Source organism: Eptatretus burgeri, chromosome 4 (genome assembly GCF_056783735.1).
Source record: "Eptatretus burgeri isolate ZD-2024b chromosome 4, Ebu_testis_v1, whole genome shotgun sequence".
Lineage (NCBI taxonomy): Eukaryota > Metazoa > Chordata > Myxini > Myxiniformes > Myxinidae > Eptatretus > Eptatretus burgeri.
Genome location: NC_140964.1, coordinates 103,874,953 through 103,889,239, shown reverse-complemented (window position 1 = coordinate 103,889,239; position 14,287 = coordinate 103,874,953). Strand labels below are relative to the sequence as shown.

The following is a 14,287-nucleotide window of genomic DNA, read 5'->3' as shown; positions in this document are numbered from 1 at the left end:
TACTGACAGTGCCACATCCTGTAATCCAGTGAACGCATGACTCACCAGGTCTGACCCAAACATCGACTGACCTCTGGCTCACAGCCAGCGGAGACATGAATATCACTGCCAAGGGAAGTGAATCTCTCCGTGACCTCAACATCCTCACCGCAAACAGGTACAGACAAGATAGCAGCATCCAAGATGTAATTGAAAGCCTGGATCTTAGTTTGGACCCAGGAAACCCGTAATCCCAGCGGCTCAGACTACTCATTCAGCACCTCGAGTCTCCGCAAAGATTACTGCATCATCTGCGAAATCAAGGTCAGAGATCTTGACATTCCCAAACGATGAACCACAGCTTGATCTCTCCGACATCCTCCCCAGAATCCTGTCCATACAAGTGCTGAAAAGTGTGGGGGCCAGTACACACCCCTGATGAACTCCAGTAGCAACTGGACTTTAGTCAGAGATGGAATCACCACATCTCACAGCACTCTCAGTACCAGAGTGTAGTTCAGACATCAAAGTGATCAATTTTGGTGGCACCCCTCGAAGACCAAGAATCCTCCAGAGGGCGTCGCGATTCACTGAATCAAAATCTTTGCAGAGATCAACATAGGCTGCAAACAGCCCCTGCCGAAACTCTCATCCGCGTTTGGTGATCTCTTTGGTATAAAACTCGACTGCTTTGGGCACTGGTGTTCCAGCAGATGGTGGCGAACCCCATCAACAATTATCCGAGCAAAGACATTGCTCGACAATGAGAGCAGCTTCACCCGTCGGAAGTTGTTGCAGTCCTGGCGATCACCCTTCCCCTTCCAGAGAGGGACAACAAGGACCCTCTTCCAGTCGGTTTGGATGATTCCTGTTCTCGGCAGAGCAGAGATCTGCATGCAACGACACGAGTGCAACATTTCTACTAGCCTTGCGAAGTTCAGCATGGATGCCACAGATACCAGGAGCTTCACCCCATTTCAACCGGTTCACTGCAGCCTGCACTTCCACAAAAGAAGGGGGAACACAGTTGATTGGAGGATCAGCAATAGGGATAATAACACCTCTGACATCCAACTCATCAGCTGGTGGGGGGGGGGGGGGTCAGCCTGGAACAGCTGAGCAATGTAACTGGCCCAGCAGGCCTTCACTTTGGACTCCTCTGTCAAGAGGCCACCAGTCTCTGCTACAACTTCAGTCCACTGAGGGATGATGGTCTTGGAGGAATGCAATGCACGAATTCCACTGTAAGCAGGATGAGAATCACTTGACCACAGGTGATGCTCTACCCCCTCACAGAATCCTCACACACAGGCTTCCTTGTCCTCCCTCAGTGCACGTACAGTTTTACACCTCAACTCTCTGAACAGCTCAGCTCTGCCACTAAGCCTGTCCCTGCAACTCTGGTCAATGGTGTCCAATGTCCCTTCAGAGACAAAATTCTTCTTCGCCCTCCAATGAGTGCCAATACATCCACTGTCAACATCAAGAATGGTGGTTTTGAAGGCACTCCACAACTCTTCAGGATTTCCCAAAGCATGAAAGCACTCAGACCCCCCCCCCCAAATCCCCACTCAGCCTGTTCACAAACTCCTCAGCAACCCTCTCAACCTTGATCTTGCCAACATCCAACCTTGACTGGGATGGTTCCATTCTCTCACATTTAAGCTGTAACTTCAGAGTTGCTACAACAAGGCTGTGGGCAGTATTGAGAAACCGAATCCTTCGGTAGACCCTGCAGTTATGGGTCATCCTCCAGCGACCAAACAGCACATGGTCAATCTCCTCTGCCACACCACCAGCATTGGAATACCAAGTCCAGCGATGAGCCTGTGGGCGATGAAACCATGAACCAGTCACCCTAAGTCCATGATTTCTTGCAAAGTGAAGGAACTTGGTGCTATTCTGGTTCACAGTTCCAGACCCATGGGGGCTAACACATGTCTCATAACCATCCATATCAGTTCCAGTTGATGCATTGAAATCCCCCAAGACTGGAAGGGTATCTCACCTAAGGCACTGATCAACCACAGACTCGAGCGTGGCATAGAATGTGTCCTTCACGGTGAGATCACTCGCCTCATTCGGAGCATATAGAAAGACCAGGAAAATGCCACTCAACGAGTGACGAATCCTTAGTCTCATAATATGCTTGTTGACGACATTCAAGGAGGCAGCCGTCTGGAGGACGACACTGCAGCACCACTCCACCACACACCACCACAATCTGACCCAGGAAGTTAACCTGTGCATTTCCTCCTTTCATCAAGGAACGGGGGTCCCGAAAGCTTCTCCCCAATCTCGTCATCCGGTGAGCTGCCATACAAAGGGCAACAACACAGGAGGTACTCCCACAGAGTGAGTTTTCAGTTTTCTTTGCATTTGTGGTTTTTGCAGAATGAAGTTTTTTTGGTGGCGATTGCAAATCCTGCCACCAACCTCCTTAAAAAGTAACCAAACCGCAGGAGGACGACCGCAGACACAGTTTGACACTAGATATGGATGGCCTTTGACGCACAAGGAGCTCCTCCACCCTTTGTCAGGTTTTGTTTTTAATCCTGCTGGATGCCCATATCCACAAACCCCTCCTCACCAGAAAACGTGGTGGGGGAGATGGATTAGTCACTGACAACCCAACCATGAAACAGGTTAGTACAGGCTTACATGGTACCTGTAACAAGTCACAGATCTAATCTTGTCTGACCTGACAATGGCAACCTATTTCCCCATTATAGCATGATGTATATGGGAAAAGAAAATGTCTTGGTACTTCCCCAGATCTCGCACATCTCACTTCCTTTTCCATATCGATACAATTAAACCAGTGTCCAGCTTTTCATCGCTTCCTCCCTGGTTCAGTAAATCCCTGAAAGAGACTTCCCATACATTCAGTTCTGCCTTCCTCTCAGTCATCAACTTTTCCCATCTCCATCCTTGATCATGACCACCTCTGCCCCCCCTCTCTTTTCACATCATTACCCTCCTCATCTCTGTCTCAAACTATTTCATTGATCATCTTCTTCCAATCATCCTCATCCAACTGCTGCACATATCTGTTTCTATATCATTATTTACCTTATCCACAGCTCCCTTTGCTGCATTCTTTTTCTGCCCGAAGAAGTGCAGCAACCTTGCATCCATTTGTCTTCCTCTATACTCTTCAAAACCTCCCTCCCGCAGACAACATTCACGATGCCCCAAGTCCACCACACCTGGTTTCTATCTCTTGGCGTTGTGCCCTTTCCCGATGTTCTTCCACACAAATATTCTGCAACTCCCATAACATCTCAATGTACTTTTTCCACTCCTTGTCCAAACCCTTGGCTTCTTTGCCAAATTCCTCATACTTCACCTTCGTCCTCCCCTTGTACTCTACAATGATATTATTTTTGCACTTCAACCACTTGATAGTCTTCTGGCCCATGCCCATAGCTTCCCTACTTTTCTGCATGTACACATCCATCCATCCGAGCCTGGTGTTGGCGCAGTGGTTAGGGCAGCGGCTTGGGATCCAAGAGGTCCTGAGTTCAAGCCCCGTTGGGCCACTGAATTAATACACCAGGGGGTTGACTCAGCCTGTCATCCTTCCGAGGTCGGCGAAATGAGTACCAGTATACTGGGCCGGTGTATACCCCGGTTAAAATAGGTGTACCTTATCCCTGTGTCGTAAGAGGCGACCAGGGTTGAGTCAGGAAGGCATCCGGTGTAAAACATGTGCCAAATCACTATGCGGATCATACGGATGATCCGCTGTGGCGACCCCTAACAGGAGCAGCCGAAAGAAGAAGAAGACATCCATCCATCGGGACCATACTTTGTGCAGAGCATTGGTGCTGCCTAAGCAGTCTCCTTGGCTATTGGGCATAATCCTGGACAGGTCGCCACTCCAACACAGGATACCAGCAAGCTGGCACTGCGTGGTATTAGGATCTCAGAAGGATGACAGGCAGTGAACCTCATCTCGTATTAATTCAACAGCTGAGGGGGATTTGAACTCAGGATCCAAGGATTCCAAGCCCACCACCCTAACCATTAAGCCAACACCAGGCATGTTGCTTCATGAATATCAACAAATCAAATTGTCTTAAGCTTTCCACTCCTGCACGTTATATTTCTTCTCTTCCACTTCCGGAGGAATTAATCAGGTACTATATTCCATACACAACATTTCTTTAGCATCAACTATAACATTTCTCGCTACAAACTTCACCAGATCTCAACCCTCTCTCTTCCTTGTTCCCCATCTGAATCTACCAACACACTCGTCTTTCCACGGATCCATTACTCCCACATGAGTTTTGAGGTCGCCTGCGATGCACAGCATCACCTCCAGGTCAACCATTCCCATCAACCTCTCCACAGTGTGTCCCTGAAAACCATGTTTCTCTGTCTCAATACTTCCCGTCCGTGGCTCTTACACAGACAATAACACACATCAGTTATTGAAATGTCTTCACATTGGTTGCAAACTGCTAATGGCTAAGGTTTAAATCTATGAATATTTTATTGAAATTAGAATGTTTACGTGAAAAGCTATTTCAAAATATTGTTACTGTCCGGTGCGTCGGCCGCGAGCCGACCGCTCTGACGGAACCGCAAGACGAGTCGGCCCGATCGATCGCCCGGAATATAGATCGCCGCCCGGATAACTCCGAAGCCGACGGGTCCTTGTGCAAGAACCGAAATACGCCAATGGGCAGACCACGTGGGTAGGGTCGATTGCCAATCTTCAATTTACCTAAATACCAACGTGATCCAACTACCGGGGTATTCCTCCCTCGACGGAACTCGTACGAAACAAGCCGCTTAAGCGAGCCTGTCCCGTGCGCGATTCCGAGCAGCTTAATCGCCGAGAACCGTCGGTCCGAATGTCCCCCTTTTACGGCAAACCAACGGCTTTCTAACTACCAACACACAAAATGTTCAGTCAATGAAAGAATCGACGCGACGAGCTGAAAACATTTAACAATTGGGGTATTTATTAATAATAATGGGGAACTAGGGAAGCACGTAAGAGCGGAACTATACCGATTATATGAAATGCAATATAATCATTTACAGCACACAAAGAACTTAACAGTTTCCCACTGAAAAGACGGGCCCACGGACACACGTACGCACACATACACACCCAAGAAATGGTGGCTGATGCCTTTAATAACGGACTCCAGCTCGGAGGGACAGATGAGCTGAAACCCAGAACCTATCTCGAACCTCTCCACCTCGTGTGGTATTCAAGCTGTTCGGACCCGGGCTCCAGCGAGAGCGAGCTGGATCCAATCACCGTGAGCCGCGATCCTTCCAGAGCTCCAGCGAATCCTCTCGCGCTTCCGAACACGTGCTGGTGAGATGAGGCGCCGATCCTTCCCGTCGATGCGTCGCTATCTCGAAGAACCACCTCCAAGATGAGGCCGATGAGTCACACCAAGCCGGGAACCAAGCGGAGAACAAAGAGCTCCACGAACCAAGAAGAGCCAGCCGAGCAACCAGCTCAACTCTCTTCCGATGAACAAAGCCTCTCACAACACGAACCAAGAACTCCGAGCCGAGCAACCAGCTCAACTCTCTTCCGATGAACAAAGCCTCTCTCTTCGACGAACCAAGCCAGAGCCCAAAAAGCGAACCGAGCCAAGCAGAACCCGAAGGTCTACTGAAAAGCCAAGCCGAAGCAAAAAGCTCTCCAAAAAGCCTCCACCTCACCAAGCAGAACCGAAGCTCACTGAACCAAAAGTCTCAACCCTCGCCAAGCAGAACCCAAAGGCCTGCTAAAAGCCAAGCCGAAGCAAAAAGCTTACGAAAAGCCAAGCCAAAGCAGAAAGCCTTCAAAAAGCCTCCTCCCTAACCCAAGCCAAGCAGAACCCGAAGGCATACTGAACAACCAGCCCAAACAAAGCAGAGGATCTCTTCTTTATTCTTATCGGCCCCCTCCCCCGCTCCCGGCGTGACTCGTGCCCTCATGCTCCATCCCCCGCTCAATCACAGGTGGGAGGGAGTTGTTGACGTCATGAATCACGGGACGGGAGGGCTCTTCTTCCTCTTCGCAGAAGAGGGGGAGGGTTGTCTCCATTGTGTTATGATCGCTCCCTAACTATTAAATTGAATCTCGCAGCGCACTTAATCGATTTCTGCCCATTAAACAATGGAAGGTGAACTATCTAGGGAACAAGCACTTATCGACATAACTGACTAAAGGAACCTGAATGTTGTGTGCAATCGAATTGCCAAATTCGTAAGAATATAAATCAGTCTTATCTGGAACTTCCTGGATTTAAACATTTGACACATTGGCAGAAACATTTTGTGAAATAAAATAAAGATCAATATCTGTTGTCAGGACCACAATATAGGGTGATTGTTACACCCTAGAAATAAAGCTGAATGCGTCGAACATTCCCAAATTATCAACTTGTGTTATTAGTAAATAGTGGTTGTTACAATACGAGTACACAGACACATAAAAAAGCCTTTATCAGTAATGACTGCAATATTGGTTCATACACAAGATGTTCGAAGTAAACTTCGAAAGAAATCTGTGAAAACCTTCCAGGAAGCAAAAATAAGGATATCACAGCAATTCACAAAAAGACAGCATCTGATTTGTTTGAGATGGACAAAAACGTATTTCCTTTGGAACTAGGTACAATCCAAGACATCACAAAGCACTCACTACATCACAAGTGAGTGACAGACTCAACTTGAAATAATCTGTGAACTCAAAATGATCATTTTTGAGTCTCAGAGATCAACCTTTGCACATATTTTATTCGCTGCCTGGGAGGTGGGCAGAAACAATTTAAATTTCCAGTCACCTCATGTGATGTGGGTCGGGCATTAAACGTCACCTTTCCCCACTGCTGAAAAGCCTCATATTTTAATACTGTAATCAAGATCATGCTCTACTCATCATCTATAATCAATCTAAATCAAATATAAAGACAGATTTTACAACAACGAAGCTTACTTAACCTGCCATAATTTAAACAAAATAAACAAACAAACCGCATGGCCACGTTGCAGCCATCCACGATGATGTGTCGAAGGCAAGGGAGGCCAGGAGCATCAGGCAAACGCAGTTTGTAAGGAATTCCGAGGCGCTTAATGAACCGATCTACTGGCTTGAGAAGGGGTCCACTTTCCGAACTGCTTTTATCTGCTTCAGGCCAAACCAAGGGCCTGCTAGTTCCCACCACAGGGAATGGAAAATGAGGTTGTTCAATCACATCAGTTGCTCCTTCCAAAACCCTCTGCCTGTCATTTGGTAGAGCTCGAGGACTTGGTAGCCCAAGGGGAGCCGGTCCACCTCTCTTTGCCACATTAATTTCAATCCGGTCCAAGACTTGTGACGGGTCCAAATCGGTGTGTGTGCCTTGCTCACGCCGAGTTGCTTTGACAGCGAGCTGTACAATGTCGCGGTCATAACCCATGGCAAGAAATAAATTCTCCATCTGTACATCATCAATGGTTGCATCAACATTAGGTTCAGTGTCTTCCAGCATAGTCTTGGAGCTTGGAATGGGCAAGTCGCTTTGACTATGAGAACCACATCTTATGTTGCATACATTTTCATCATCAACCTCAAGAGATTTGCGTTTCACTCCCTGTTTTTCATGATGAAGATTTGTCTCTGTCTCTAATCGCTGACTAAGCTCCAAAATAAGATTTGAGGACTGTCCGGATTTAATATCAAAAGACGACTCTCCGGTAGACTTTTCTAAAGTTTGACATGAGCTGGAAGGGAAGCCAGAAGTCCTTGTAGGATTATCCGTAGTCATGATGGTCCTTTCTCCAGGTTGGCACAGCCTAGTCTGATCCATTGCATCTTTGGTTTGACCTGCTTTATGTTGTATCTTAACTTTGTCTTCATCTTTTGCTTTCTTTCCAATAATTTCCCCTCGACTTTCCAGTTTTTCTTGACTACATTGTCTTGTTTTGTTCCCAACTTCAACATTGCTCGTACTCCTGCAAGAGTCTCTCCACACTGGATTTCCAATGCTTAGAAGACGGTGTTTCACCGAGATTGGTAAATCATTTAGTTCAACGGCATATTGATCAGAATGGCATGCAACAAGCTCTTCGAATTTACTTCTTACATCTCTGGCATCAATGTTGTGGTCTTCATACTGCAGAGAAAAAACAAAATCCATCAGATAAAACTTTAGGTGACAATTTAAGGGAACACATTTTTTAGGCTAAAGCCGATATCAGTTTCAATTTTACACAAACTTAGAGTTGATCGATCCAGGACAAGGAAAGCATGACAATTTTGTGACAAAGCTGAATTGAATGAACAATTGCCACAGTAGCATTTAAATTTTATTTTAATTTTTAAACCAATAAAACTGCTCAAATAAACAAAAAGATTTCTTATGAATTTGCAGTAAAGTTATATCCAAAGTACTTTTCTTCAAGGGTTGCAGAGTAATCTCAAATCTGTATTTAAAGGAGGCAGTTTCAACAGCTAAAATAAATAAATAATTGAATTACAGTAGGCCACCAATTCATAGTCTATTTGCATTGTTTCGATACAACGTTGTTAACACATTATGGGACAATAGTCAATCTAACTCACGCTAGTCCGATACAACATCGTTCAAAATGTTTTAGTACAGTAGCGCACTGTCTGCCAGTGTAGAAGTAACAATGTCGTGTCGTCTGCTAGTGGAGAACCGACAACATAACAAGTGCTCATTGGATGCCATGATATTGCGAGTCATGCACACAAAATAAATTTGCCACACTACCCCCTCCCAAACATAAATTTAGTTTCAAATAAATTTAGTTTTAAGTGCCACATCCCATGGATACGGTTTGCACATTATCCTACCTGACATTTATAGTTTCATTTTATTATTCCTTGTGTTTGTGTCACCATGATGGCAAAATGCACAACCCCACCCAGGGGCTTTAGGTGTGGAGGACTTTATGGGTGGACACACCAAGAAAATAGCTTTTTCCAATACAAGTGTTCCATTTGCTTGGGCAAACCACATTTTCAAAGTTGGCCTCCAAAACTAGTCACCTAATGGGAATCCTGCAAAGTCCTTCCTTAGTACACCTGAACTTCTTGCCACCTGCAAGGCTTTCATCCGCAGCTTGATGGAGTACTGCTCTCCCTACTGGGTTTGCGCCTCCCACATTGCTGAGCTTGATGCTGTGGAAAGAAAGGCCCTCAATATTACTCGCTTATCTGGAATTTAAATTCCAGATAAGGTATGGTCATCACGCACAGTCCGTCCATCCGTCTTCATTTTCGACTTCTCTGGCCAAACGGCTGGGCTGATCTGGCTGAAATTTAGCAGCAACGTTCCTGTCATGACTGATAACAGGAATTGCAAAGCTCATTCTGGTCACATGACTTAAAATAGGTCAAAATGGCCGACAGTAAATTTTTTTCAACAATCTTCTCCTCCAGACACCCACCAGAATGCTACCAAATTTGGGTTACAACATTAGGCCAGGGTAGGGGTGTTAAATTGCCGAAGTCATGCCAATCACGTGACCGGAAGTGTATCAAAATGGCTGACATAAAAAAAATTGAGGGGGGGGGAACAAAAAACGTTTAAATTACTTCAAAAAATTTATTCTCCAGACTCACCTGTCAGAATGCTACTAAATTTGGGTTACAACATCAGTACAGGGTCCCGATGTTAAATTGCGGAGGCTATGCTGATCACGTGAGCAGAAGTGTGTCAAAATGGCGGTCGTGCAAATTCCTTCCAAAATCTTATTCTCTGGACCCACCAGTCAGAATGCTCCCAAATTTGGGTTGCAACATTAGGCCAGGGTAGAGATGTTAATTAAATTGCAGAAGTCATGTCGATCACGTGACAAAGTGTGTCAAAATGGCGGACTTTGTAAATGTTTGGGAAAAAAATCGCATACACGTTATTCCAGTGGACTGCAACCCAACAAAACAACCATATTAAAAAAACAGGACAGTTTGTTTGCGCTGACACCCGTGCTTTTATATTTTGCCTGGTAAAATTGCTCCACAACCATAATAGTGAAGCTCATTAGTTTTGCTGCAACCCTATAAAGGAAAGTTTCGATTTGTATTCACATTTTTAAACAGATATGGCTATAAAGAGAGAGTTATGTGTAATAGCAGCCATAATGGACATGATCTTCACGAGGCATTACCATGAATCACTACCCAAAAGGGGTCGCGTAAAATTGGCAAGTGACTTTAACAAAGGTTTATAGACATTCCAGTCAGGTCGATTATATTGCCGACAACATTAATCCTTTAAATCTTATCCTTACAAAAGTTAGGGAAAAAAAATTCAGCACAACATCAAAGACAAACATATGTTGTCAACCAAGGAGAATTTGAAAATTTTTGCAACACTGCAGCAGGATAACTGCAGGCACTCATGAAAATACCAGCAAGACACTGTCATATACACCCCTGGATAAGCCAAGATCACCTGCGGACATTCAGCAAGATGCTGCACAAGCGTTTGTGCAAGTAGCAGTGCAGTTGGGTCGCCTTGCAATACTATCCGGCCTTCATCGATAATCTGTAGGTCAGCGCCGCTTTCCCACACAATTGCTCTTTCAAACCAGCCTTCCAAACCCACAAGAACACATTGCAGCACCTTGGGAAATGTCATCTCTCGCTTCAACAACTGTTCTCCAAACTGGCACACAATATATGCCTGCAAGAAAGATGACAAGAAGAGAATAGTTTCTTTTGAAAATGAGGATTCAATTCAACATCGTTTCCAAGACGACTGCATTCCAGCAAATGAAACAATGATGTCACACCACAGAAATGAGCCCCACACCACTTCCAACTGGAAAGGAATCAATTTGGGTTGGCTTGTTCAGCATTCTAATCTGAAACAATGACTCATTATATTGGGTACCAGAGATAAATAAAATCCCACATAAATAACTACATGCATTCGTCCGATGTCTACCAATGTCCTAAAAATTCAGATTAAAGTACACTGTTGTTAACTCTACATGTGCTTCAAGTACAAGCTCCACGAAGAACTATAGACAAATGCAAAAAAAAAGAGAAAAACAATCGACATCAATGACCAAATGGGAAATGCCAATGATTGGCCTTGAGACACAGGAGTTGTAGAAACAGGGTACCCTTGGAGCAGTGTAGTGTAAAGGTGACTGGGCAGAGTACAAAAGGGAGAGAGATAAAAAGAACTGGAAACAAGTGAGTAATTGGAGCTATTTCAGTGTGATGGAAGATCGAGCGATTGCACTCCACTTGATGTGTCCATCTTTAGAGAAAGATCAAAATCTCAAAAAGTTATGGAAGGATCAGGATCAAATTTTGTGGGCAGGTCCGGTGTGTGACAAGGACAAACTGATTCGATTTTGGTGAAGATCTGAATCCAGATCTGGACATGAGAATTATTTAATTTTTAAGTGATTCTTCACCATTGAGAGATAGGGCCTAAAACAATATAGTCCTGTATAGCATGATATTTCAAAAATGTAATGGGCGTGATATGTTCTCATGGATCAGGTATTATGTGGCGAAGGTACGTGCTCTTCCAAGTGCCCTTCTCATTTAAAATTAGACTTTTAAATATTAATCATGAGTATTTTTGTTGTTATGAAAATATAACTTGTTCAGACAAACACATCCACCCAGACACAAACTCAGCTTTATATTTTAGATTCAGTGACAGTGAGACACCTCGCACGAAACTGCCATGTTGCATGATATTTCCTACTATTCTTCTTCTCCCTCATAGTAATCAGCAAATAAACTTTCTATCCTCTATCATATCATTTTTCCACGAGTTTTAGGATGTTATTTAAAAAAAGGCTTCAATTATTAGTGCATTCCTGCTATTGCAGACAGACATCGCTGCGTGATGACGTCATGCGTTGGGAAGTCGTTTTTCAGACTTTGCACGGGAGCAAAGACGGGATATTTTTGCTTTTAACAGTCATTGCAGATTCTAGTAAGCAAACATTGAGTTATAAGCGACATGTCACAGACAGAAAGTAACTGCGTTTGACGTCCCACAAAATTTTTTTTTTAATGAAATATCACTTTTCTTTCCTCTGCATAACAGAATTAACTTACCTTCATTTGGCAGTGTATATTAGACAGCTGCCACAATCACTGTGGACAAAACATGCATTACCTCGTTTGAGTTGTAATCAAAATGTTACTTTTATTTTTTTCCTCAAAACGGTATCTTAATTGAATGATAGAAGATGCGTTGTTCAGTCTTCAAACGTATATGAGGCCTTTAAAACAATCTGAGCTACATGGAGAGAAAGATGGTGGCGATTTCTCAACAGCTGGAGGACGCGACCTGTAGAATGGGCAGCGCTTATGGCCCACAGACAGACATGAACTCAGCTTTATATATTATATGGCTCCGTGTGAAAATGCACTGGAGCAGCTGGTTCTTATTAGTGGTACCAGTTGGAATGTGGGAAATGTTTTGTATACTCATATCTGCTGGGAACATGTAGGGGTGGTTGTTCACATCCTTTAATCTGCACAGCTGTTTGTACTTTGTTACCGTTTGAACTGTGCTTCATCCAACCTTTATCTTCCTTGGACTTTGAGTAATTGTTTGTGCTTTCTTTCCGTTGGTTGAACTTTGTTTCACCAAATTCTTATCTGACTTGAGGCCTTGAGTAAGCTCAAGGCCTCAAGAGACTGACTGTAACTGTAACCATCCACTGTAACTGTAACCATCCACTGTAACCAAGAGACTGACCACAGTTGCTTCTGACCTTATCTTGTTTGTTCAACCATTTTACTCTCTGTCCCCCTACTTGTCCTTGCTCAAGTATAAAATAACTCAGGCTGGGGCACCTCATCAGAAAGGTATTGTGCTATTATGGTATATTCCTTTCTCTATGCATGGATGCTTAAATGATTCAACTCTGTTATAATAAACTTGTTAAAAGAACTATGAGTGAGTTTTCTCCCACAGTCAATTGGCATAGTCGGCAGGATCACAAACCCCAGAGGGTAAGGGGATGGGGAGGACTGCACCTGGGTGACAGCAAACACTGAAAGCTGATTGAAACAAAGTAAGGGAACCTTTTGAAAGTCCCTATTTCTTGTGTTCGCTCTCACCACAGGTTGTATGCCCTGTCCCTAACCTACCGGGTAATGTGATCCTATAATTTAACCGAAGTGTTCAGCATTGAATGATTTACAAGGCCATAGGAAACAGGTTAGAAACCTATTGCATTTGTGAATGTTATAAAAGGGGTTAAAAGCCCCCAGTGATACTGTTGTGGGCCAGGGGGTCGGTGGCGAGGAAAGGCCACCAGGTGGAGCAGTAGAGCCGTCTCCCACCGAACACCCGGAATTGCAGGTCATGACCTTCGGACAACTCCGAAGGTCACGGGTCACTTAAGGACCATGCTCGCCAATTCTCTGACGGCGTAGGATAGGGTTAATAGCCAAATTTCAATATACCTAAGTACCCACGTCGTCAAATTACCGGGGAAGTCACACCCTCAACGGACTCTGTCGAACCGGGTCGCTCTAGCGACCTCGGTCCGGTGTAACCGAGCGTTATTACCACAGTCCGTCGGTCCAAACGACAACTTGCAGCCCAATCGGCTTACTGGTTCTCAAGCATGAACCGTGCTGGGTCAATCATAGAAAGCACAACAACGAGCTGGTATTGGGGGTCAATAATAGAAAGCACAACAACGAGCTGGTATTGGGGGTCAATAATAGAAAGCACAACAACGAGCTGAACAATTGTAGTACAGGCATTTTAGCAGAAATATTTGGTCAACCTCCCACAAATTGCAACAAAAGTAAACTCAACAGATTTTGATTCCTGGATATGTCCTCAGTGAGAGAAAAAAAGTCCTAAGGGATCCTCCAGGGGGAAAGTCCTGAAATCATGGAAATCCAATATGGCCGCCACCCGGCTTCAGGGAAAATGAGAAAATTGTAAAGATTGATATTTTGATATGTAAATATGTTTTTCTGCATTCCATTTGTTTCTAGTTATGGTCAGTATATCGATATACAAGGATAATTATAAAAAGTGAAATGTATTGGGGGTAAAATAAAAAATTATAGCTTTTTTGTCCAAAATGTCAATTTTTTGTCCCGAAAATTTTTTTTTACCTGATACTGATTTTGGTTCCTGGACAAAAAAAAACAAAAAGAAACGTTGAAGACACAAGATGAAATCAAGTCTATGGCAATGCAATATAATTATGTAAATCATTGAAACATGACAAAATTCACAATTCCACTCGGGGCAATCACATCTGCCTGACGAAGGTTTCGAAATGAAAATGAAAATGAAAATTTTCATTAAACTCAGAAACTACATCCATTATA

At 44.1% G+C, this 14,287-nt stretch overlaps 1 protein-coding gene across 4 annotated transcripts in view; it reads right to left on the bottom strand.

The window, feature by feature from the left end:
- Window positions 1–14,287, bottom strand: part of LOC147028807 (NEDD4-binding protein 1-like) — a 96,963-nt gene that overhangs the window by 60,522 nt on the left and 22,154 nt on the right. For all 4 annotated transcript variants that reach the window (XM_085879533.1, XM_085879532.1, XM_085879530.1 and 1 more), the window contains exons 2-3: window positions 10,404–10,634; window positions 6,976–8,096 (exon numbers count right to left, since the gene is read on the bottom strand). In XM_085879533.1, coding sequence (XP_085735659.1) covers window positions 6,976–8,096; window positions 10,404–10,634 — 1,352 coding nt within the window. The remainder of the gene's footprint in view (window positions 1–6,975; window positions 8,097–10,403; window positions 10,635–14,287) is intronic.